At 58.9% G+C, this 23,886-nt stretch overlaps 1 protein-coding gene across 18 annotated transcripts in view; it reads left to right on the top strand.

Annotated features, from left to right (window-relative positions):
* Nucleotides 1–3,355: 3,355 nt before the first annotated feature.
* Nucleotides 3,356–23,886, top strand: part of LOC139083067 (uncharacterized) — a 34,267-nt gene continuing 13,736 nt past the window's right edge. For 5 of the 18 annotated variants that reach the window (XR_011539593.1, XR_011539625.1, XM_070617761.1 and 2 more), the window contains exons 1-3: nt 14,884–15,356; nt 19,229–19,768; nt 19,984–20,090. Coding sequence is in view for 12 of the 18 variants with exons in the window: in XM_070617761.1 (XP_070473862.1) it covers nt 19,554–19,768; nt 19,984–20,090 (322 nt within the window). In the remaining 6 variants the exon portion in view is untranslated. Of the gene's footprint in view, nt 3,845–14,883; nt 15,357–19,057; nt 20,091–23,886 lie in introns of those variants that run through there. The other 13 variants (XR_011539608.1, XM_070617782.1, XR_011539615.1 and 10 more) reach the window with 12 other exon arrangements.

Below are 23,886 nucleotides of genomic sequence, written 5' to 3'. Positions count from 1 at the left end.
GGAAAGGAAGCTGCTGAGTTGGAGGATGAAGCTGGCAATGGACTGACACTGCCGTGGGGACAAGGGGCACTGCTTGCCTGGCTGCCAGAACCTTGGGGAAGGTCCTGAGCCTGCCCCGTCCACCTCGGTCTCCACGGGGCCTTCCCGAGCAAGGCCAGGATAGAGGAGGCCCCAGTCCCAGGGGGAAGAGGCGGCAAGCTGTAGGGCTGGAGTCCCACTGCCTTACTCACTGGGGTCCCCACGACCTTGAGTCCAGTTTCCTGGCAGGTGGGAGGGCCCCATGCACGCGAGCGGGTGCTTTGTGTGCAGGCTGAGAGGCAGAGAGGAGCCAGGAGCGGGAGGAGGTGCCCAGCTCTCCTTAGGCTGCTGTCCCCTCTACCCAGACCCCAGGGCATCACGCGCCCGCAGGTTCGGTGACTTTAAAGCCCGGGCAGCAGCCGCCTGTCGTGCGCACCTGCACCTCCCAGAAACGCCCCCAGAGGGCGCTGTTGGACAGCGCTCGGAGCCGCGCTCCCGGGCCGGAGAGCGGCTAGGTCAGCACCGTCCACCGGGGAACCCGGGACGGGTGGGGAGGACGCAAGCAGGAGGACTCGGGGCGGGAGCCTCGGAGACCCTCAGGAGCTCCTGTGTCCCGCAAGAGCCTTGGCGTGGTGCGGCCAGGTCTTGGGGGTGCGCGGGCTTCAGCCGCCGCGTCTTCAGGGCTGCAACCCGGTGGCAAAGGGGATGGCAGGGCGGCATGGTGCGAGCTCCGGCAGAGACGCCAGGAGGCGCTAGTCCGGCCTCCTCCACTACCCGTCTAGGCCGCGGTCGGTTGCACGAAGCCTCCGCACCCTATTCCCCCGCAGTCCTGGCCTGGGGGTCAGAGTCGTGGGTCCTCGGGGGCCCGTGCGGAGGAGGCCGCCTGCCCGCGCCCCTCCCCGGCCTGCATTGAGTAGCGACCGCCTCCAGCGTTCTTCCTCTGCGCCCTGCGCCCCCATCCTCGGCCTTTCTCCGGCCAGGTGCCCCGCCCCGCCCATGGGGTCCTCCTAGGCTCTCCCCTGGAGTTTGGCTCCCGGGAAGGCGAGGCTTGTCCTCAAACTGGACTCGGGGGGCGGGACCAGAGGTCTGAGTGACCTCTCGGGCTAGGCATTAGTATTCACCCAGGACTCAGTGACCTCATAATCCCGGAGTAGGAGGGACAGGATGCGGGCGGCGCGAAGAGAACCTTCAGGAGCCAGGAAAAGATACGCTAGCAGCAGCCAGCCCTTGCCTGCACACTCACTCTGGGTGTACTAGCCCCTCTGAACATCCATGTTCTTTCGTGGGTTCAAGCCGAGAGCTCAGTCTTTTCTAGGCCTTTCACTGGCTTAGAGGGCGTAGTCCTCTACAGGACCTGAAGGACGCTGGCTGGGGAGCCGGGCAGGGCACAGAGGGTGGGCCCCATCCTCAGGCACTGAGTTCCCTGGGAGGGCTCACGGCTCTCTGTCTCCGTGGGTCCTCAGGCCGCGGGGGGAGGGCAGCCCTGGCACCAGCCCCTGCACCCTGCGGGCCAGCAAGTCACGCCTAGGGCCAGGCCCTTCTTGTCCTTTTCCCAGTGAGCTGGGGAAGAGTGGCCTTGCTGGGGTGGCCAGCCCTTGCTGGGAACGCTGGGCGCAGGGCAGGGCTGGCGCTCCCTCCTGTGCATCCTTCCTAAGGCTGCACCACCTCCTTTGATGCCCTTAACTCAGGAGAGACTTGAGCTAACTGGAAGCTGGGGGTCTGGGCCCCGAGAAGAGAGGAAGGGGAAATCCAGGCTGTGGGAGTGCAGCTGGGAGGCTGGAGAAGTCAGAGGAGGTGTGCTGCTGACTGTTCCCCTGACCCCCATTCCTGGGGTCTAATCTACTGCCTCCTCAAAAACTGCCCAAGAGCCCAGGGGGCAACCAGCAGGGTTTCGGCCATACCAGTACCCCGGTGAGGGCGTGCAGGCTGGGACAGAGTGGGCAGGAATCATGCTAGGCCTGCACGGGTGCCCAGTCCCTCCAGACGGGGTGAGACCCAGACAACGACAAGCGGACCTGCAGCATCCTGTGACCCCACCACCGTCTCCAAAAAAGGCAGCTGGGGGAGGGAGTGGAGAGGACGGGAGGGGGCCGCCGGCGCCCGGGTTTGGCGGGCGCCTCAATGGGCCGCAGGGGCCAGAGCGGTGGCCTAATGGATTCAGGCCTGCCGGGCAGAGGCGCACCCGCCCCGCCGCCCGCCCGAGCTCTCAATAGCGGACAATGGAGTCCCGGGGTGACCTGAACAAAGAATTTGGAAGTAGTTAAACTGCAGAACACGTTCTGGGCCTGGGTGCCTCCTTTCAAAAAGAGCGCTGGGAGAAGAAAAGAAAGCACTGGGGGGCGGAGGGGGTAAGAAAATGCCCAGGGGAAAAGTTGGTAGGTTGCCCTCGCTGCCGCCAGATACCAGACGCCAGGGATTCAAAGGGAAAAGGGCGGGGGGAGGGTGGCCCAAGCCTGCCCGACCGCAGGGAGAGGCTGAGAAAGTTCTTCGGGAGAAGGCCGGGGTTCCCCAGCAGGGCCCAACCCTCAACCCGTGCAGGGACATCCCTCAACCCTAGGCTTCCACTCTGGGCCAGTCTCAGGAGCTGGGCTGCCCAGGGAGGCTAGGAGAAGCTTCTCCTGGGCTTTGGAAGCTGGAACGGGGCTCAATGGGTGGAGAAGGGGGAGAGAGTGTCTGACCTTGCCCAGCGCAGGTTCTCAATACCATCTCTGGGTCCTTGTGGCCAGCCCTCCACCTCATTGGGTCTCTCCAGGGCACCTCTGGCAGCATCTCTCTGGCCAGCTCTCCCTCTCTGATCCTTTTCCCAGAGCTTGATTTTGTTTTTCTTTCCTCAACCATTTCAGACAATCTGGGCACCCCCCCCCCACCCCCGCTTGCCCCATCCCACACAGCCAGTAATCGAGGTTCTTCTAATGAGGATATTCTTTTTTTTTTTTTTTTTTTAGAGTCAGGCCTCTAGGTGTAGAAATTAAGGCCAATTTTTTTTATCTCTTGTGTTTTTCTGAACTTTCTCATTTTTCCACAGTGAGCACATTCACAAAATGGGAGAAGGGAAAGACATTTGGAAAAGCAGTCAGTTACACTGGTGTCAAATTAATTTAGAAGAGGAAAAACCGGAGAGGTTATGGGGACCAGAAGAGTAAATAAAATGACAGAAACAAAAGGTCAGGAAATGCGTTGGGGGATGGTGGGGTGGGGGGACAAGTCCTCTTTCCTTCTTCTAGCCCTTCCCCCAAATTGTTTAGAAAAGAGAGAAGTAGGGAAGAAGAAAGGAGCCGTGGCGGCCGCTGTTTCCGGGACGAAATGCCTCTGGAATCGGAGAGAGCGCGCCCCAGCCAGGCGGCTCCCTCCTGCGGGAGGCGCTCGGTTTGCAAGGGGTTAACAGCGTTGCTCGTGAACTTGGCCTGTCTGTCTGGCTCGTGATGGATGGTGAGACCCGCTGACAAGTTCAGCCGGAGGGACCTCCCCTGCTGTGGCGGCAGGAGAAACACACAGGCAGAGGGGACCCGGGGCGAGCAGCCCGGGCGCGCGGGGAAGACGGTGGTTCGGTGTGGCAGGGCGACCAGCAAGGCGCGCTGCTCTGCCTGCCCTCTCGGCTCCCGCCTCCCCTTGACCGCTCGCCTCCTCCTCTGGAGCTTTCCGATATCCTGAAGCACCAAAGTTTCCCCAGGCTCGGCGCTGTCTGTCCCAGAGCCCGCCGCCCGCCCCTGCGGGCGATGCAGAGCGATGCGGCGCGGGGCGTCGGGAGCCCGCCTCTCGGGAGGCCGAGTTCAGCATTTGGACAGCGGCTCCGGGTCGCAGTCGTTCCACCGCGTGGAGTTTGCAGGTGCACAGCCCAGGGCGGGTTGGGAGGGTGGGGGGCGGCGGCTCTGGACCTTGGAGACGCAGGACCCAGACCGGAGGGCACCCCCGGCGCCGAACGGGACACATTTCCCCGAGCTAAGATATCCGAGCTCACGCGGGGGCCCCTGGACCGGCCAATCCAGCGTAGATAGCCTAAGCTTGCGGAGGGGAAAAGATAAGACGCCCCCATCCTCTCAGCTCTGCATTCTCCCAAAGCAGCCCGGATCCCTGAGCTTAGAGCTGCCAGCGAGGCTTCCAACCCGCTGCTTGCCACCACCTCCCAGGTTGTTGGTGGCTCGGGGCGAGCCTGGCGGTGCGGGGGAAACGAAGGGCTCGAATGGCGCCGCGACTCCCCGGGAAAAGCTGGCGGGCAAGCGGGGCGGGGAAGGAAGCACCGGGGCGCGGGCTGGGCCCCCCTCGCTGCTTGCCTCCGCCCCCTCCATTCCGCACTGGTCGGGGTGAGGGGAGGGGGGACGGGGGGAGCCGCGCTGACGTCACTGCGGGCCGTGCCCGCCCGAGAAGGCGGCGCTGGGAGCCGCTCAGAGCCGGGAGAAGCCGCGCGCCGCCAGGAGCCCCCGCACCGCCGCTACCGGGCCCGCCTCCCGCGGCTCTCGGCCGTGCGTGCGCCGGGGCAGGGGCGCCCGGAGAGCGGCCGGAGCCGGGCCTGAGCCCGGGGAAGCGCCAGATCAGGGGCACGGAGCCGCCGTCCCCGCAGCCGCCCCACCCCCGCCGCTGCCTCGCGGGCCCCCCGGCCCCCTTCCCGGTCCGTAAGTGCTGCTGCCTGCTGTGTCTCGGTGAGGCTGGGGAGCGGGGGCTAGGGCTCGAGGGCGGGTGCCTCAGCTAGGGCAGCGTCAGGGAGCTGGTCTGGACTGGGAGAGGGGCTGGAGCGTCCCTGCTTGGCCCCCTTGGGCAGCACGGGCGGCTCGGGGCTTCCCGCTGCCGCCTGGCGGGGTGACGGGTGCGCTCTGACTGCGGGTGGAGGGCAGGGCTCGGCTCTGGGGCCTGACACACCATCCCCAGCAAATCGTCAAGGCCAAGGTCAAGGGTCGTGGGGCAGTGGGAAGCGTCCAGGGGCGAGGACTTTGGGGATGCAGAATGGGGAGGGGCACAGGGCCAGATGGAAGTTGTGGGACTGGAGAAAGGTTTAGCAGGAAGGAGGGCGCTTCCAAAGTGAGGTTCCCGGGAGCGCTCGGCCGCCCCTTCCCCGCCTCTGCCCCTGACTCTCCTCTTCCTTCTTATCCCCTCCCCCACAAAAAGCACCCCAGAAAGTGGCTTCCTGAAGAAATGTTTTTAAAAATAATGCCACACACAGCACCCATTCTAGACAAGATTTATGGCACGCTTTTCCCCTCTGTAATGGGAAGTTGTTGGGAAATCCTCTCTGTTCTGCTCCCCCCTTCATGCCCCAGAACAGATCTCTTGGATCCGTTTGAGGGTTTCTCTGCAGCCTTCTCCAGCCCAGGCTCCAGAGAGCTTAGAGGGTGACCGTGGAGGTTGAGGCAGTGGTGAGGGCCTTCTCTGGGAGAAGCCGGAGGCGGGGGTGTCCAGGTTGGCCCCCAGCAGACAGGCAGGTGGCAGAAGCTGGGAAAGTCTCCAGGGTCAGATCATGGGAGCAGTGCATGCATCAAGAGATACAGTCTGATTCTTTGTGACTGGGAAGAAATTGAGGTGCTGGGGCTAAAAGGAGCCCCTTTTTTGAGCCCCCAAATCCTGAAGGAGGTGGATTCTTCAGCTGTGGAGAGGGAGAGGATGGAGTTTGAGAGTCTGGCTTTCAATCAAGGGACACAGTCCAGAGGGTAGGTTAGGTGGGCACTGAGGGGGGATGCCATGCAAGATTCCTTCGCAGGATGCTCAGTAGCTATGACAGCTCCTGGAGACCCCAGGGGAGGGGTGCCACTCTGCCCATGGCTTTTCAGGATGGGTGTTTCTGGGTTCCTGACCAGCCTGGGCCTCCCCGGAGCCCACCTCTTGGATGCCTAAGCTTCAGCTTCTGAGGAAAGGGAGGCCAGGCGTGAAAGCCAGAGAGGGCACCACAGCCCAGCTGACCACGTGTACATGAAGGGGGGCGTGGAGGCCCCAGGGGCCCTGGGTGCAGGAAGCAGGGTCCATTTGAGCTAATCTGGTGCTGGACTTCCAGACTCCAGACAATGGGAAGATCAGCTGCATCAAAGATTGGGCCTGAGCAAGGAGCAAGGGAGGGAGGGAGGGAGCCATGGAGAAAGGGTACTCAGGACTTAGCCAGCTTGTGACCGGAGACCCTGTCTCCTAATTAAAGCCCAGAGGGGCTCCAGAAAGGAGTGCTAGTTCCAGGCTGAATGTCAGGTGCAGTGGCTGCATTTGCCTGGACTGGAGCTTGGAAAGCTCCATTGGTCTCATGATCCGGGTCTGGATCAGGGCAAGTCTGGTATACCAGGGGCCCCTGCCCAGGGCTGTTGGCTAGAGTCAGAACTGCCCCCTCTCCTTCCATTGAGCCCCTTAACTCACTGCATCCTGGAATGGGGGGCACACTCCTGTGGGTCGTCAGGGCCCCTGCACCGAGTTGTGTAACCACCAACAGGAAACAGGAACTGGGGCCAAAGCCAGCTCATAACCCAAGCACCTGAGGTTGCCAATGGGCACAAGAGCAAGAGTTCTTGTGTACACGTGTGCGTGCATGGGCAAGGTATCTGCCACTTGCCTGAGGCCAGTGGCGAGATGGGTTTTGGGCCAAGTGTGCATGTGTGGGTTGCAGGTTGTGTGAACCTGAAGGTGTACAGGGCAGACATGTGGCTGCAGTAGGAATGGGCACTTCTGTAGACACAGGCCAGGGGTTCCCAGGAACCTCTCTGTCCTGCGGTGGAGGTTTGAATATGAAAAATGGAGTCTCAGGCTCTCAGTGGAGATGCCTAGGAGAGAAACCTCCTCTTGAGGAGCCACCTGCCACTGGAGCTCTCTTTCCAGCTGCCGTTCCTTTGCCCTAGTAGATGCTGGCACCCGCTGAGCTCCAGTTTGGGACTCTGGGGAGGAGGCCGAGGAGGTTTGGGACAAATGAAGCAGTGGCAAGAGAGGCTCGGCCGGCGCCTCTCAGCACCATGGCCAGGGCCCAGCACCACCACTGGCGCTGTGGTCTCAGCACCCAGCACTCAGATCCAGTGCATGGTTTGCCATACCTGAGGGCCTGCAGGCCAAGGCCAGGGGCTTGGGGTAGGACAAAGAGCATAGGACCCAAACTCAGTCCAATGTGCAGAGGAGGGAGCAATCGGAGCCAGGGCTGATCGAGTTCTCCCCATTCAGGCTTGGAATTGGCCTGCCACCCTCAGCTGGTGGTGCCCGGCCCACACAGTGCACCTCTGCCCGGCCTCAACCTGGACCATTTCCTGGGCCCCTGTCTCAGCTGTGTGTGGACGCTGGCCACCAGCCCTCAGAGACCTCCAGCCGGTCCTGACCCACCAGAGCATCCTCTCCCTATGGCCAGCCGACGCTTTCGCCATGGCCTCCTTCCTGGGAGTGAGGCTGTAATGGCCGGGTGCTGGAGGTGGAGACGGAGGGCTTGCTGATTCCGGGACAGTCCCACTCAAACAGGGCGTGGGAGCCTCCCTAGCCAGCCTCACCTGCTCTTCACCAAGGGACTCAGTTTCCCAAAAAGGGTAGCAGAGATGGGGCCCTGATGACAGTGTCCTCCCACATCTGAACTGAATCCAGATCGAGCTTTTAATTCTTTCTCCCAGAGCCCCCACCCGCCCTCAGCTTGCCGGTCGGGCTTCTGGCGCCGCCGTGTTACCGTGAGCCTCGCTGAGGAGCCATTTTGTGCAGCATCCTGCTTAAATCACAGTCCGAGGGGCTCCTTCCTCGCTCTCTCCCTCCTCGCTCCCTCTCCCCCCTCCCTCTCTCGCAGGTGAACCGTGCTTCTCCACCCCTTCCCGCCTCCGCAGCCCCACCCGGGGTGGCCCAGAAGGACGAGGAGGCCACCCCCACACACACCCAGAAAGGGAGACAGTGCAGGTTCCTGGAGCTGCAGGAGGAAGGAGGCAAGGGGCGCCTCCCAATTATGGTAATCCTTTGGAATTAACTGTCTCGGGCCCAAATTCGGGTGGCTCCTTCCCCAGGGCTGCTGCTGGCCTCTCTCCATTTCTCCACCGTTGCTGCTCTGTCTAGCTCCTGTGTGCCTTCTGGAAAAAGGGATGTGTATGCAAAATGGGATTTGGAGGGAGATATGTAAATGATGGGCCTGGTCTGGCACAAGCTGGCTGGGATGGGAGTGGGATGCAGACGGCCCTGGATTTAGGGTCAGGATGAAAATAGAACATACCTGAGACAAGCGGTGGGGCAACAGGCACTTGACGCAGTTGGGAACCGGACACACGGAGATGTGTCATTTTTAGAGGAGAAAGGGAAATTTAGAAAAATCATGAAATCCTTTCCAAACCATCCTTTTTCGCCCTCTTTGGAAAGAAGGCAAATCTCCAGATTTGCCTGGCCCAGACTGTCTCAGTGCCCCAGGCCCCACCAGAATGGATCCTGAGGCGTACCTCTGTCCAGCCCCACCGTGCTCTGCGCAGACCGAAGCAGTGGGAGTCTCTGGGCAGAGAAAACCTGTGTGTGTTGACCGCTGAAAGCCGGGAATTAACCGGACCGCTCTGCTGCCGAATCTGGCCCTAGCTCTTGGACTGAAATTTTTTTTCTGAGGGGCATCTGGGAGCAAAGATAGTGCATTTTTCATATTTAATCCTTTGCTTCCCATGGATGGCGGGTGGGGGAAGGTGGATCCCAGCGCCCAAGGCTGGAGGGTCGCCACAGCATCAAGAAGGAAGGGGGTAATGGCTGGGGTGAGCAAAAAGGGGCGCCCATGGGCCACTTACCACTGGAAAGCTGCAGTGGGGCCTCCAGTTCTGCTGTCAGGCTCACTCGGGGGTGATTCCGGGAGATCCAGGGTGGCAGCCCTTTTCCCCGGTGGAGCCACAGGCAGCGAGTGGGCCAGGTGTGTGCTGAGAGCCCTGGAAGGAGGGCCGAGGCACGGCTTTGTGCTTTGATTTTTCTGTGGAACGTGAATTTAACCAGCAGCCAGTTCGGGCCTAGGACATCTCCAGGGGGCCGGGCACAATCGCTGGTACCTTCCTAGCCGCGCTGAGAGAGGAGGGACCGAGCAGCCTGGTACTGAGCGTCAGGGCCTGAGTGTAGCATAGCTCGGGAACTTCTGCATGCCAGGCGCTATGGGTGGGACACCGACCCGCATGCACCAGGATACTTAATTCCTTCCTCCACTCTCAGTTCCCGCGCGTGGGCTGGGTTTACTGCAAGGTGCTGGGCGTGGGGAGAGAAAGAGGGAAGTTAAAGGTGAAACGGCTCCTATTTCTCGGCTCTTGGCCTCCCAAGTGCTCACTTGGCCACCCTGGAGAGACCCTCACCACGCCCCAAGGCGCGCATCCCCAAACCTCCTCACCGGAGCTCCCTAACTGTGATGTCCGTGGTGGCTGCCAGGCTCCCTGGGGCTTGGGGGAAGGCAGAGGAGCTTGGGGGAAAGGCCAGACGGTGCGCACCCAGGCGCGCAGCCCTAACGCTTTTGAGAGCAGCGCGGGTGCTCCCCTGCCCTCAGGGAGGAGAAGCCGTGAACGCCGAGGCCATTGTAAGGCTGGGTGGTGCGGAGCGCGGGAAGGGGGCTGGGATTTGAATGGGAGCCTGTGATTGGCCGATCCCTGGCCTGACGTCACTTCCCCGCGGGGCGATTAGCCTGCAAGAGGAGGGCTGGTGGTCCAGTGCGCCGGGGGCGGCCGGGGTTCCCGGGGCTGCAGAGGCGCGCGGCGCGGGGCCCTCGGTGCGCCCCGGGAAGCCGTCGGAGCGGGCAGCCGGCGCCGGCGCCCGGGCGCACAGAGCGGGAAGCCGGGGAGCAACGCGCCAGGAGGGCAGAGGAGGGAGGGAACTGGGCGGGGGCTGCCGGCCTTGGTTGTGGGAGTCAGGGTGTCTGTGTGTCTGTCGGTCCCCCCTGGCTCTCGGCGTGCACCCGGGGCTCCCAGAGCGGCGCCCGCTCCGGTGCCCGCGCCCGGCGGGCAGCGGCACGTGGGGCCCACGGCGCGGCAGCGGCGGTGGCGAAGGGAGGCCCGTTTCTCTCTTTGGTTATCTAGCTGTATGAGTGCCACAGAGCCGTCATAAAGCTAGATAACCGAAAGTAGAAATGACTCTCACAACTTCGTGCGAGTGCCCGCCCCGTCGGCCGCCCGGCCCGCGCGGGCCAGAGGAACCCGGAGGAGCCCAGCGCCCGCCCAGAGGACTCCAGCCCGGCGGAGCGGCCGCGCCCGGACCAGGTACCTGACCTCGGCTCTCTCTCTCTGGGGACACTTTCCGTACCCTGGAGGAACTTGCCGGCTTTGCCCCTACTCCTCCTCTTCCCCCACCCCCACCCCACCGCATCCCTCAGCGGCGGGGCAGGAACCCCAAACTGGAGCGCGCCGAGGGAAGGGAGGGGCATGGGGTTGCAGAGGGGTCGCTAGTGAGGAAGGCGCCAGCCTTCGCCTTCACCCCATAAATCAGGCTGGAACAATCCTCTCCCGGAGCTGCGGACGGGGATTTTGGGATGCAAATGCGGTGGGAGAGAGACAGCGGCCGGTAGGGGGTGGGGATGGGGGGAAGTGAAGGGGTGGGCAGGAGGCTGCCCCGCCGCTAACAATGCGGCCTTTATCGAATTATTCTACGAGTCAGCCCCTGAACGCCATTAGCATACGGCTTGGGGGTTGCCGGAGCTTCGCCCCTCCGTGAGGTCAAGTTCTTGATAATTTGATCACTTTTCACGGGCTCTGGCAGCTGCCTTTGTGTGCAGTTGGGGGGTCTGTGTGCAGCGTGAAGCGGAGCAGAACTGGCGAGGAGTGCGCTCAATGGCTAGGGGCCGGGGTGGGGGCCTCCCTCCCCGACGGGCCGGCCCTGCCCTGCATACAAACCAAGCGCCGGCGGGCGGGCGGACGGGCAGTGGGAGGGACCGAGCCCAACCCCACCACCTCTGCGCCAGCCCAGGCCTGGCCGCTCCGCTGGCGCCTCCTTAACTTCCCCGAGTGGTTAAGGTGCGGAAAGGCTCCCAGTGCCCCCTCCCCCTCTCTCCCCCTCCTCCCCAAGTCGCAACATAAGATGTATTACAATGTCTAGCAAATAAAAAAGCAATTGGGGCAAATCTGCATTCCGTTCCCATGGCAACCCTATGCAGCACACCCGGCCACTCAGGCTCCGAGTCCCTCGGAGCTGGGGCGTGGGGAGTGGGATGTCCCCTGCTCACTGCGTGGAGGTCTGGGTCCCACGCAGCACCCAGCGCTGGGGTTCCTCTTGAGGTCCTTTTCTGCCTCCTGGTCACTCCCCTCCCTGACATGTCACCTTGTCCTGAAACTCAGGGCTTCCCAGGAAGCTTGGGGAACTGCTTGGGCTCCTGGGGATGCGTGGCTTTAGAGCCCTCCATGTCTCAGGGAAGAAAGAATCCAATGTGCGTTCAGACGCCCTGATGGTTTGGGGAGCTTTCTAAGTATGTGAGCCTGTGAGTGCTGTGACAGACAGGGTGTAAGGGATGGCAGCCACCACCCAGACACAGCCCCCATCCCTTTTCCCTTTCCTACACAAGGAAACAGATCTGGAGGCCTGAAGTGACTCTTCCGGGGTCACAGCTCAGAAGTGCAGAGCTGGGCTCGGGCCACCTTATTCCCATCTCGGTCCACCTCCTCCTTCCTCAGAGCCTCTCCCTCAGTTATTTATAAGGCCCACGTTCGCAGCCCCTATCAGAAGCTGACCAGTCCTCTCTCAATAATAGAAATCTTTCCATTTTCATTCCTTCAAGCGTTGTTGTTTTTTTGGCCTTTGTGTTACAAAATTATTTTGGAAATAGGTTATATGTGTAAAAGGCAAAAATTCTAACTGTACAAAAGGGAAATCCCTTGGCCCTGGGGAGAGAAACTGAGGCTCGGGTGTATGGTGGAGAGAGACTTTTCACTGTATCAGCTTTTGAATTTTGAACCATGTGAATGTGTTAGCTATTGAAAATAAAATTAAAATAAGAAAACAGAAGCCCAGGCAGGGAAAGTCAGTTGCCCTCCCTCTGTCCCCAGTTCTCTGCCCCAGAGATAATTATCTGGTACAAGGTTTTCGTGGATCCTGTGTACCCCCCCCCCCATTTTTAAAGGTGAGTCTCCCTTTTTGCTTACGAGAGGCTGGCAAAGGGTGACTAGTGTGTTTCAGGATCCACGAGCCATGAGCAGCATCCCCTGGGTGGCCCTCCCTTTCCAGCGCACCTGGGAGCCTGTGCGCTGATGGTGACCTCATTTCGGAGGAAACCGGAGCAGCTCTTCCCACCCCATGGCCCTGTTCTCCCTTCCTAGCCAGCTGGCCATGGGCCCTGGGCTTCCATCTCAGCTTCCCACCATCCCTATCCTTTTGCTATTTTGCAACAACTAGTCCTTCTATTAGCCCGGTGGCTTTGCAGCCTCACAGCTGTGTCTACACAGTTCAAATGAGTTCTTGGGGGGGGGGTTTTGCTTTTGTTTTAAACACTGGGGTTCCCAAACCATCTGGGCAGTCCTAAAACCTGGCTGTGGGGGAGAAGGAGTCTGCGAGGGGGAGAATGCAGTTTTCTTTCCGCTTTCTACGAAAATCCCTTGATGCAAACCTCCCGGGTCAGGGAAAGGATCGCGGTGGCCGGGCTTCGGCGGGCAGAGAGCGCCAGAATCCTAATCTCCCAGACCCTACCCCACACGCACCAGAGCGGCCCTTGGAGAGAGGCCACCCCGCCCGATTTTTGCCTCAAGGCATGGATGCCCGCCCCTAATTTAGCCTTGTTCAAATCCCCTCTGGACACTTGAAGCTCGAGGCCCACACTCAAAATTGGTGCCTCCTCTCATCAGACCTCTTCTGGCTTGCCCGGCCCTGGGGGAGCCGGCCTGGCCTTGGGCCTCCTCAGCGCTTCTTCCCGTGCCCCACGGAGGTCTTCCTCTGGCCTCCTCTGGCCACTCGGCTCCCGTGTTTGGGCTTCTCTTTTGTGGCAAGTTTGCCCTGCCTCCCCTTCCTTCCCTCCCCCCTTCCAAAAAGGCTTTGGGGAGCCTGAGAACGCAATGGAAGCTGCGGCTTAGAAGCCAGAATTGGTTGGGATCTCCAAGATGCTCTTCACTCAACCCCTTTCATATGACATCTGGAAATAGCGAGCTCAGTAAGGCCCAATGGCTCGCCAAAGGTCGCACAGCAAGGCATTGGTGGGGCAGGGATCGGGGCAGCCCCCGTGGCCAGTGAAGCACAAGGGCTGCCTTCTCACCGGTCCAGGAACTCCCCACCCTGAACGACTGTAGGACCAGGCGGGTCTCTGCCCCGGCGAATGGAAAGCTGGCATCCCCCGGCGCCGCCGAAAATCCGGCTGCGGCGCGGCCAGAGGCCTCATCCAGGCCGGTCAGGGAGCGCTCCGCGGCCGCGGTCCCACCTCCGGGGAAATGGGACCGGAGCGCGGAGGGCGCGAGGCCGGGAGGCCTCCCAGGGCCCAGCCGCGACGCTGAAAAGCATGCAGGGTCGGAATTAGGCGCTCATTTAGCGAGCGTTACTAATCCGAAGTTACAGCGCTAATTCCCTGATCCGGCCGCTCCCACACGCAGCGCTGGGATGAGAGGCGCGGCCGCCGCCCCGCCCCGCCCCACACCCCGGCCGCCCGCCCCGCGCCCTCGGGTCCGCCGGCCCCGGGCTAATCCGCCCGCCCGGCCGAGCGTGCCGGGGGCGGGTCCAGCCGGCTGGGGTGTGCCGGCCGCTAAGTCCAGGTCCGGGCGAGGCAGGCAGGGGTCAGCCCTGGACCCCGGGGCAGCCCCAGCGGGATGTATGCGCCCTCCAGGACCCAGGCGGCGCGGTCAAGAAAACCACCCGGATTTCTCCAACCCGGCTATGCGCACCCACAGCAGCGGCGCCATTTTAATAGCCTTCATTTCCCCCTTGGCACCTCTCTCTCCCGCGTGTGTGTCGGGGTGTCTCTGTCCCCCATCCCGCCTTGACTTTAGACCCCCTCCGTCAGCCTGGATACAGTGACCAATCAGCTCTGTCCTAGGGTGGGATGCGCGTCACCATGGCGACGGCCAGGGCGCCCTGGCAGTGCCGCCCATCGCAGAGGGCAAGTCTTCGCTCCGCCTGGACGGCTGTGAAGGGGAGGTGGCGACGGTAGGGGGTTGGAGTAGCCTGTGGCGTGTCACCCCCATTCCACCTAGGGTCACTTCAGCTGGAGTCTGGCAGGGGGAGAATGGACGATGTGGGCAGGGCCTTCACAGAGACCTGGGTTCCTCCAGGAGTTGCTCTTGCAGGAGTTTTCAAATTTCCCCAGGTCGTACTCCCCTCTGTCGTTCTCATCTTGGTCCAAAGGGCCATGTTGGTCTCTCTCTCATCCTCTTCTCTCTCTCTTCCTGAGAATGGTGTTCAGGAGCTCTTAGAAGTCACCCCCCAAACTGCCTTGCTCTTAAGTGCTGTGATTTGGGGCAAGTCACTTCCCAGCTCTGAGTCTTAGTTGTCTCATCTGTAAGATGGGTGTGCATAACCCTGGGGTGCAGGATCACCGGGGAAAGCGTGGAGGGCACAGTGGGTGCCCTATCAATGTTAGAGCTCCTTTCCCCTTAGCAGGCAGGGCAGACTACTGGGGGCAGAACTCAGAACTTGGGGGTGTCCTTTCTGTCTGGGGAGCCAAGTTTGGGTGTCTCATGGCTTCCTAGAGCCAGCTTTTCATCTCTCCTCCAGACAGCTGGGAACCGGAGAGGACGGAAAGGTTTTTAAAAATAGAGCCAGGGTGGGGGCTGTGGCTGGAACAAAACCTTGGTCAGTGGCTCTGAGAATGGGCCGCTGCGGCTTGCATAGCGCTGGCTCCTTCCTTCCAGGCCGGTCCGGCTTAAGCACCACTTTAAGTGGTCAGGCATTCACTGGCCAGGCCCTCACGGCAATTGAGCCGCAGGGGTTTGAAAAGAGGGCCAGGGCCTCAATGACAGGACCTTGGGCCAGGCTAATTGGTTTTGGTTCAAGGGGATACTGGATTTGTGAAAAGCTCCGAGCTGCCTTTCCCACGCCAGAGCCAGGCCACAGCTTTAAGGAGAAGGGTTTGAGGAGCGTGGGGCCAGGCAAGGAAGCTGGGAGCCAGGTGCCTCCAGCTGATGATCTTGTTCTAATGGGCAAGACGTTCCTCTGCTTGGAGCGTGGGGAGTTGTTATAAGGCACTTTGTGGGTGCAGGCAGGTCCTATCAGCCTCTTACACACCTGTGTGGCTGTCCCAAGAAAGGGGCCCCCTCTTCTGAGACTTTGGTGCGCCTTAGTTGTGGAACACCCTCGCTTTTTCCCTCTGTATCATCCAGTAAGAGAAACCAGCAATTGCCGAGTTACTAGTTCTTTCCCCCTGAGCTGGACCACGCCTGAGCTTTTAGACTCTTTCCTGAGGCGGGCAGTGCAGTTGGTCCCAAGATAACCCACTTCTGTCTCTTGAAATGTCCCTAACCCACGCTGGGCACGGGCAAACAAGGAGGAGATGAGAAACACGCAGCCTCAAGGTACTTTTTATTTATTTTTAAGATAAAGGGTCAACCATTTCTTTGCATTCAAAAATTAAGCATTAATTGTGTTACGACAAGTCTATCATTATTGTAGATAATATTAATGCAAATGCTTTGGAGCGTGTTATCTTGAGATGTGCCAGATATCTGAGTATTTGGACCAAATGATTGCACATTCGTGTATATAATGTACCCATTCTTGGGGTGTGTGTGTGTGTGTATATATATATATATATATATATATATATATATATATATATGGTCTCTATACCAAATCATACACTTATGTGACAATCAGTTATATTAAGGATGGCAGCAGGGTTAGGGGGAGCTATAAAAAGATAAGTCCCATTTAAAATGATGTTACATCGGGGCTGGCCCCGTGGCTGAGCGGTTAAGTTCGCGCACTCCGCTGCAGGCGGCCCAGTGTTTCGTTGGTTCGAATCCTGGGTGCGGACATGACACTGCTCATCAAACCACGCTGAGGCAGCGTCCCACATGCCACAACTAGAAGGACCCACAACAAAGAATATACAACTATGTACCTGGGGGCTTTGGGGAGAAAAAGGGAAAAAAAAATCATTTAAAATGATGTTACATCGACTGAGACCTGTTTTTCATGGTTCCTTGTGTGTTGAAGGGCGCATTCCCAAGTAATCACCAGCCAGAGAAGCCTCCTCCCCTTTTTATCAGCTCCCACATTTTCCACAGTGTTTGCCCACTTGAGGCATATAAGTAGGAAAAAGGTACTTTGAAGAGATAGAGAACTCTGGGTATCACATTTTCCATTTTTATTTCAATTTTTAATTGCCCAGAGCCTAATTTCTTTGGGCCTCTGCTGATTTGCACATTCGAGATTCATGTGTAAATATGCATGTGGTACGTGTGCACGCCTGGGCCTCCTTATCACAAAGTGTGCTCTCTCGGTCTTTAAATACACACAATCCACGTCAACGCACAATTATGGGCTTGAGTATTTGCCTCTTCTCCAGAATCGGGTTAATTTTCCCTTCGCTAATCCTCAAACCCATTAAGTTGCCCCCACACACAAAAAATTGCCGACCCTACCACAGACCAGCGGTCCCACCCCACTCCTGCAGCCGGCAGCTCTCCAGGCGGGTGCTGGAGTGAAGTTTCCTATTAGGCAGACTTCATTAATGTTACCAAATATACCCCAGCACATTCACTCGTCTACTATGAAGTATTATCATAAATAATTAAAATTAAACTGCACTTGTCAAAATAAATGAACAAAGTAGAGTTAGTGACGTCTCTGCCTTGATTTGCCTGCCCTGGGTTTGCTTATTCACTAATTTGCAGAAAAGAAGAAAGAAGGAGAGAGAGGAGGAAAGAAAGCACAGCAGCCGCCGTGGGAAGGGGAGAGGGGACGTGGAGAGAAAGGAGAGAGAGGAAACCTCTTGGTCGTCTGCCCTTGGGGTCCCATCATTAGGGCGCTCTGGGAGGCTGTAATGCGGTCACTAATGTCAGCTCATAATGAATATTGAGGTGTGGATGTGGAAGGGGGATTTCTTTGTTTACTGAGGAATGGCCCTGAGAATGGGGAAGAGGATTGCCTTTGGGGATTAAGGAGTGGGCTTTGTTTTTATGAAGGGCCTTACTCCTTTTCTGAAGTTTTCTGCAGCTAATTGATTCAGTTCAGATGTTCCTTTGCCCCACCCGGCCGGCCGAGGCCCTGTGTTTGCGAGATGCGCACAGTCCCACTTCCCCATCTGCTCTGGTCCTTTCCTCTACTGTGACCCTGGAAAGGGTGTGAACCCTCCCATCAAGGAGATCACAGGCTATGGAGAAATCGGTCAGGGGCCGAGACCTTTGTATGCATCTGTGTGTGCTACACAGACACATACGTACCATGTCCATATGTATGATTAGAAGCATAATCTACATACGGAAACAGATCATAGGTGTACAGTTCTATGGGTTCTGACAAATGCATTTACACCCATGTAACCAACACTCAAGATAGACAGCATTTCCCTCACTCCAGAAACTTCCCTCCTGGCTCTTCCCAGTCAATCCCCGCCTACCCCCTTTCCATGTCTCCTCCCATGAATTAGTTCAACTATCTAGAGTTTCATATACATGGACAAGGAATATACACCAGGAGTTTTTCTTTTTAAGAATTTATTTCAGGCCTGGAGGGAGCATTGTCCTTGGAGGCCTGGCTAAGCCAGTGTTCAGGAGATTTCGTGGTCATGGTTGCATTGGACTTGTGTTAAACACCTTCCCCTTGGATGGGGCCAGAAGTCAGACCTGTAATTAGGATTTTTGGGGAGGGGGCTGGTTTGGGCTGGTCTTCCGCCAGGACGGCCCTGTTCTCACCCTGGTCCTGCTAATGAGCCAGGTGACAGGTGAGCCTTGCACATTCCAACTTGCCTCCCATCAGAGGCACCCAGGAGCCGGCTAGGAGCTATTAATGGAAGGTGCTGGCTTTGTGCTAATTAAAACTTCCTTCCAGCTTCCATCTGCATAGGCACTGAGCCCCTCACTGGTCAGCCTCTCCCGGCCATCACCTTTTAACCTCGTTTTTTTGTCCCCCTCCCCCCATGAATTAGCGGGTGCTGAGTGGAGCTGCTCGCCTCTGTCTCTGGCCAAACCCCAGTTCTTTGTGTGTTGCAGGAATGCACAGGGTGGCATTTCTCCAGCCTCTTCTGTCTCCTTAGGGGGCAGCTGGACTGCAAGTTGGGAAGGGGGCTCGGCACCACAGCATCCTCCTAGCTAGGCTGGTCGGCTGGTCTCACACCATCGACTTGGGTTTATTTTGAAAAGGACCTCTCTCCTGTGCCCTCCACAGAGTGTGACTTCAGACCCTTGTCCCCTCCATGTCCCCCATTCCTGGTGCCTCCCAAGTCGAGTTGTACCCACCCCATCTCAACATTCAGCTGCCATCTTTGCCATCTCGGGCAGCCCAGGGGAGGGGGCTGTCACCCTGGCCCTCTTCTGAAAGCCCAAACTTTTTTTTTTTCATTTTGCCTTTTATTTCTTTCACCTCAGGCCCAATGAACATAATTTTTTAATGGAAGTTGTCTCTTAAAGAGATTTCATTAAAAAAAAACTACTAACGTCACATTAACGTCATTTAAAGAAAAAGCGCCTCCCAGCTTGGAGGTTCGAGGAGTTAACAGCTTCCTGCCTGGTGATCATTGGGATGAAATCTCTTGCAGGGAACCAGAGAGAGAGGGGCATTTCCTCGCCACGCTCCTCTTTGTAGCTCCCTAATCCCCTCAGGTCTCCATTGGGGTTGAGAGTAAAAATATCACGCCCTCCGCGCCCCTCTATCTCATTTTCTCCTGCTTGAATTGTCCTGATAATAATACAGGTCACCCACTTCTTTAACAGTGTAGACTGGGGTTTTAAAAATCAAGAGTGGATTACTGGCTGCCATGAGGCTTTGCCAGGTACCCCCAACGTTCTGGACCCAGGCTAAAGAGGGTGGCAATGCCTCTGGGGTGCCCAGGAGGCCTGCAGAAATTCCCTGCAGGAGGACTGGCTCGCCTCTGTGACCTTTTCGGCCCCGAGGGGTGACAATTCCTGAGCTGCGGCACTGGGGTGGAAGACCCAGGACTATCCCAGGCTGGGTTAACAAGCCAGCAATCCAAACCCCAGAAAGGCAGCAGCTGGCGGCCGGGGAGGGATGCCCACGCCTGGGAGGCAGGCCGTTCTGGCATGCTTTGGCTGTTACAACTCAGAGTATCCTTAACAAGTCACATCATCTCTCTGGGCTTCTGTTTCCCCATCTGTGAAATGGGGATAATAGTATCCCCACCTTCAGGGGTCACATGAGAATTAAGTAAAATGTACAAGTGCCTGGCATACAGTGGGCGCTGAGCAAATGATAGCTCTTTCTCCAGGCTGCGGCAGGGGGTGCACGGGAATGTCTGGATCTGAGGTTGAAACGTCCACCCGCAGGAGACAAAGCGCCAGGAAACGGCCAGTCTCATGGAAGAGCTGACCAGCCACCTTCCTGCCCCAGTGCCTGCCATGCCCACTGGGCTGAGGCCGGAACTGGGAGACGAATCGGGACTCCAAGGAGCGCCCCGTCGGGGGAGAGTCGGAGAGGGTGTCGAGTTCCAGGCTTGGCTGGCTGGGGAGGGAGATGAATAAGTGTCTTCAGAGATTCGAAGGGAGCAGGATCCGGACAGACTTGCCCGGTGAAGAGGGCGCCGCCAGGAGGCCATGCGCGCTCCGGTTCGGCATTTCCAGCAGTTAGGCTTGGGGAGAATCGCCTGGGTCCCGGCTCTGGCAGAGTCCGGGTCTCTCACGAGCAGCGCTGTCCGGGAAGCCAGGGTCGTCCTGGGGCGGTCGCTGGCAGGCTCTCCGAGATGCGCGGGACCCTGGGCGCATGGAAGTGCCCCACTTCCCGGGTGGTTGGATGCCTGGCCCGCTGGTGGGTAAGGAGCTCCGGGCAGGAGGGAACCTCCCTTAGCCAGGCTTCCCTCGGGCATCCTGGGCGGGCGATACCGAGGCGGGAGAGCGCCCAGCAGCCGCGCCGGGCTGTGGTCGTGACCTGGAGGACACGTGTGTCCCCATCCCCACCTTCCAGTGGACCGCGGCGCGCGTCTGGGCGGGCGTGGGGGGCCCCTGATGTGTCTTTTCTGTTTTACAGCTACACCCCTGCAGGCGCCTCTCTCCTCGGTGCCCTCTTGTCGGGCACGAATTCGCCGTCTGCACCCGTCCGTTCGTCAGTTCGTAGGAGGGCGCGCGGGAGGAAAGGTGAGTGGCCACAGCCAGGGTGTGGGCCTGCAGCCCGCCTCTGCCCTGGGGGTCTCAAGAGCGGGCTCGCGGGAGATTCCAGGATCCCGTCGGTGAGTGGCTGGGTTTTTACCTGGCTCACCAGACAAGCGCCCCTCCTCCCCAGGCCCTGCTGCAGTCTCCTCCTTCCCCGAAGCCCAGGAAAACGGCGTGAATAATACACCTACTGGCTGTTGTGCTTTGAGATACAATCCGGCAGAGCACGGCGCGTAGCACACAGTAGGAGCCAAGTAAATGGCAGCTCTGACGGTTCTGGCCTCCAACGCGGCTTCTTGGACACCCGGCTCTCCCCGTTGGCGTCCTGGGGAGCCCGAGGTGCGCAGTGGCCAGAGCCTTACCCGTCCGCTGGGGATGGCACAGCCGGCCCTGATCGGGGGATCCCGAGAAGGGCTCCGGGCCTGGGCCCGCGCCCCAACTCTCCGGGCTGCGGAAGCAGTACGGCAATCCTTGTTGAGCACGCACACATTCACACCTCGCGTGCACCAGGGCCCTGTAGGGCCCGCGGCCTTCGGACCCAGAGGTGCCCGCGGGCCAGAGGGCGCGGGCGCGCGCCGGCGGGGCGCCCGGGGCCGGCCGAGGGCGGAGGGGCGCGCCGACAGCCCGGGCCGAGGCCCCCTGCCCTGTGCCCGGCTCGGGCGGGCGCGCGGCGGGGCCGGGAGGCCATTTTGAGCGAGCGAGGAGCTGCCGCAAGATGGCTGCGTGGGCACGAGGTAGGTGGCGGCGCCGCCGGGCCCAGCCCCTCCTCGCGCCCGGCCCCCGCGCGGCCCAAGGAGCGGAACGCGCACAGCCCGCCGGGTCCCCGCCGCCCGCCCCGCCCGCCGTCGGCTGCCGCGCTCCAGCCCCGGGCCGCTCCGGGCGCTCGGGCCGCGCGTCGCGGCTGCTGCGGGGACAGGGGCCGGGGCGCGGCCCGCCGTCTGTCGTCCTCCTGGACCGCAGGCGCTGCGCACTCTCGTGATGTCCGCGCAGTGTCGGGCGCGTGGCTGAGCCCGCTTTTTCTTTACGCCGCGAGGCCTGAGTGCCGAGCAGGCCGGGGCGCCCTTCCCGGCCCGGGGAGTCCCGAGCGCAAGGATGGCAGAGGGCCGGCCATGGGCAGGGGCCTGGCTGGTGTGGTTGGGGCTGGGGACCCGCCTGGAGGCTCCACGCGCGTCCGCCCGTGCTGCTGTGGTCAGTTGCGGAGGAAGCAGCCCCCGTCGGGCAGCAGCTTTGAGCTCGCCCCCTCCAGGCCACAGCCCGAGAGTCAGAACTGTGGCTCTTCCTGGTCCCCGCTTCCATCCGGGCGAATAATTTAAGCCTGTCGTGGCTGTTGTTCTGATCGCCCCAGTTGGCCCGCCGCTGGCCCCAAGGCTGGTCCTACACATATGCCTGTGTTGAGACTGACCAAGAAATTCGGGTAATGTTTGTTCCGTTTATCGAGGCCCGCTCTGTGCCTAGCACTTAACATGCATTCGAGCCTCAGCTTGACAGGTAGGGCGATGACTCCCTATTTGTGACTTTGGTCACAGCTAGGATGTGGCAGAGCCAGGATGTGGATTCGAGGCTGTCCTTCTCAGAGCCTGAGCTCAACCACAGGCTTGCATATGCGTACATACACAGAAACGCTGGGATCTGTCACCACTGTGGTCTCATCTGCCCCCAGGTGCCAAGCCTGTCCTGAATTCAAGCCTCTGTCCCCACACAGCCCACCTCACATACGAGGGCTCTCCTGTCACCCCTCCCCCCCACCTCCTGGCCTAAAATAGATGTTGTGATTTAATACTGTGGTTATTCTGAGCCTCCTGGCAGCCAAGACAAAGACGAAAATATGATGGTTTATAACTTTGTTCAGAAAGGGAAATTGATCAAGATTTTTAGAGATAGGAACATTTTCTCCTCCACCATCTTTGTAGAAAATTTAGAGCTTGGTGATTATGTAGGTCAACTGCTCATGTCACAGATGAGGTACCAGGCCCAGAGAGGTTAAGTGGTTTTCCCCGAGGTCATAAAGTTCGCTAGTGGAGCAAGGGCTGGGACCCAGGGGTCCCGATTCGTAGTCCAATTTCCATCCTCTTGTGAGCAGACTCTGGTGGGTGTCTCAACAACGGTTTAGCTGTGTTTAGCGACCCCTCCATCCCACACTGTCAGCTCCTCAGACGCACGTGCTGTCTTGTTCCTTTCTTTGTCCCCAGTTCCCAGTGCTGGGCTGGGCTGCTCACTGCAGGTGTGTGTCAATATTGGATAAACGAGGGAGCAGTTCCCTCTTAGAGGCTAAGCCTCTGGTTCTGAGGAGGTCGGAGCGGTGGTGGACATAGGTTCTGGCTTCAGTTCTGTGGAGGGACTTTGTGTTTTGAATGTTGCCCCCCTGAGCCCATGAACTCCCTAAGCCGCTCTCTTATGGCGAGTGGTGTGGGCTGGGTGGCGTATTTCCCCTTTTGGCAGTGGTCCGGCTCCTAACTGCCCTATGGCATTGTTGGACCTCACCGGAAGTGGTCATTTCTCTCTGGAGGGACCGTGTTGCCAGTGAGACCTGAGTGTCCCTTTATGTCAACTAAGGAACTAAGTCCCTTTATGTGAACTCAATTGCACTGGCACAGTTGCTGTGAGACCTGGTGGACCTTTTGTCCCCTTTGGGTGCAGGGCCAGCCGTTCTGTGCCTGCCCAGGTTTGGTTCCTGTGGCTTAAGTACCAATCACAGAATGTGGCTCGTCATATCCCCACAACTTAGATTAGCACATTTTCTTGGCTCCCAAAGGTAGCCTTTGAACCCTGGCATGGTACCTGTAGGTGCTGAATCAATTTAGTGAGCCTGCCACGGACCGGATTCTCTGGCAATTTGTATGGGAAAGTTGTCGTCCCTGTGTGTGTGCTGGGGGTCTGCTTCTTGGGGAGGAGCCCCTGGTGGCGGAAAGGCTCCATCAGGTCCTGGCTGAGTCCTGGCCGTTGTCTTTGGGTAGGCTGTGCCCAGGCAAAGCGGGGTGGGGAGCTGAGGCCAGTTCACATCTAAAGCCCCAGCTGGGGAAGAAAAACAGGGTTCGGTTCCCCAGATTAGTTACTATGTACGAGGATTAAAGGCCCCAGATAATGGCTGGCCTCTCCCCTCCTCCGTGCCAAGGGAAGACATGTAAATACAGCCGCACGCCAGCTTAGGCAGTAGATGTGTATAAATCGAATTTAGCAAATCAGATCATGGTTTAAATGCACTATTTAAAGCAGTCCTGCAGTGAAGCCTTTTACAAAGGGAATAATCATTTTGTGATGCTAATCATCAGCCTCCAATTTATCTCCTTTGTAAGTTCAGATGTTGGTGCACTGGGTGTCCTGAAATTGGGGCGCTCTTGTGTAGGGCCCGGGTGATGGCTGTCTGCCTTCCTTTTCTGACCTCTCATTTTAAACGGGTACATGTCCTTGTCCTCACTGGGGGCCTCAGGATGCTTGTCACTTAGCCTGATAGTTCTCATCCATCCTACTCATCTTTTTATAATCTGATAGAGCCCACCATTCAGCTGCTCCTGGCTCCTTTTCTGAGATTTTTCGCCCTTCCTGGGCAGAGATATAAGCCCTGCTGTTCTCAGGGTATTGGAACCAACTCCCTCTCTGATCTGAACCTTCTTTTGTTTCCCTGAGCTTCTGGTACCTCTGGTGCTGATCATAAAGAAGATCTTAGAGTCGACTGGACACACGTCAGCCTCTGAATTTAGTAGGTGAATGAAATGCAGGCGCCCACTGGCTGAATAGGCACTGTCCAGAATATTCTCCCCATTCACAGCAAAATAACTGAGGC

Source organism: Equus przewalskii, chromosome 1 (assembly GCF_037783145.1).
Source record: "Equus przewalskii isolate Varuska chromosome 1, EquPr2, whole genome shotgun sequence".
Taxonomy (NCBI): Eukaryota; Metazoa; Chordata; class Mammalia; order Perissodactyla; family Equidae; genus Equus; species Equus przewalskii.
Note: the sequence above shows the minus strand (reverse complement) of the source record. Positions and strands in the feature narration are given on the sequence as shown.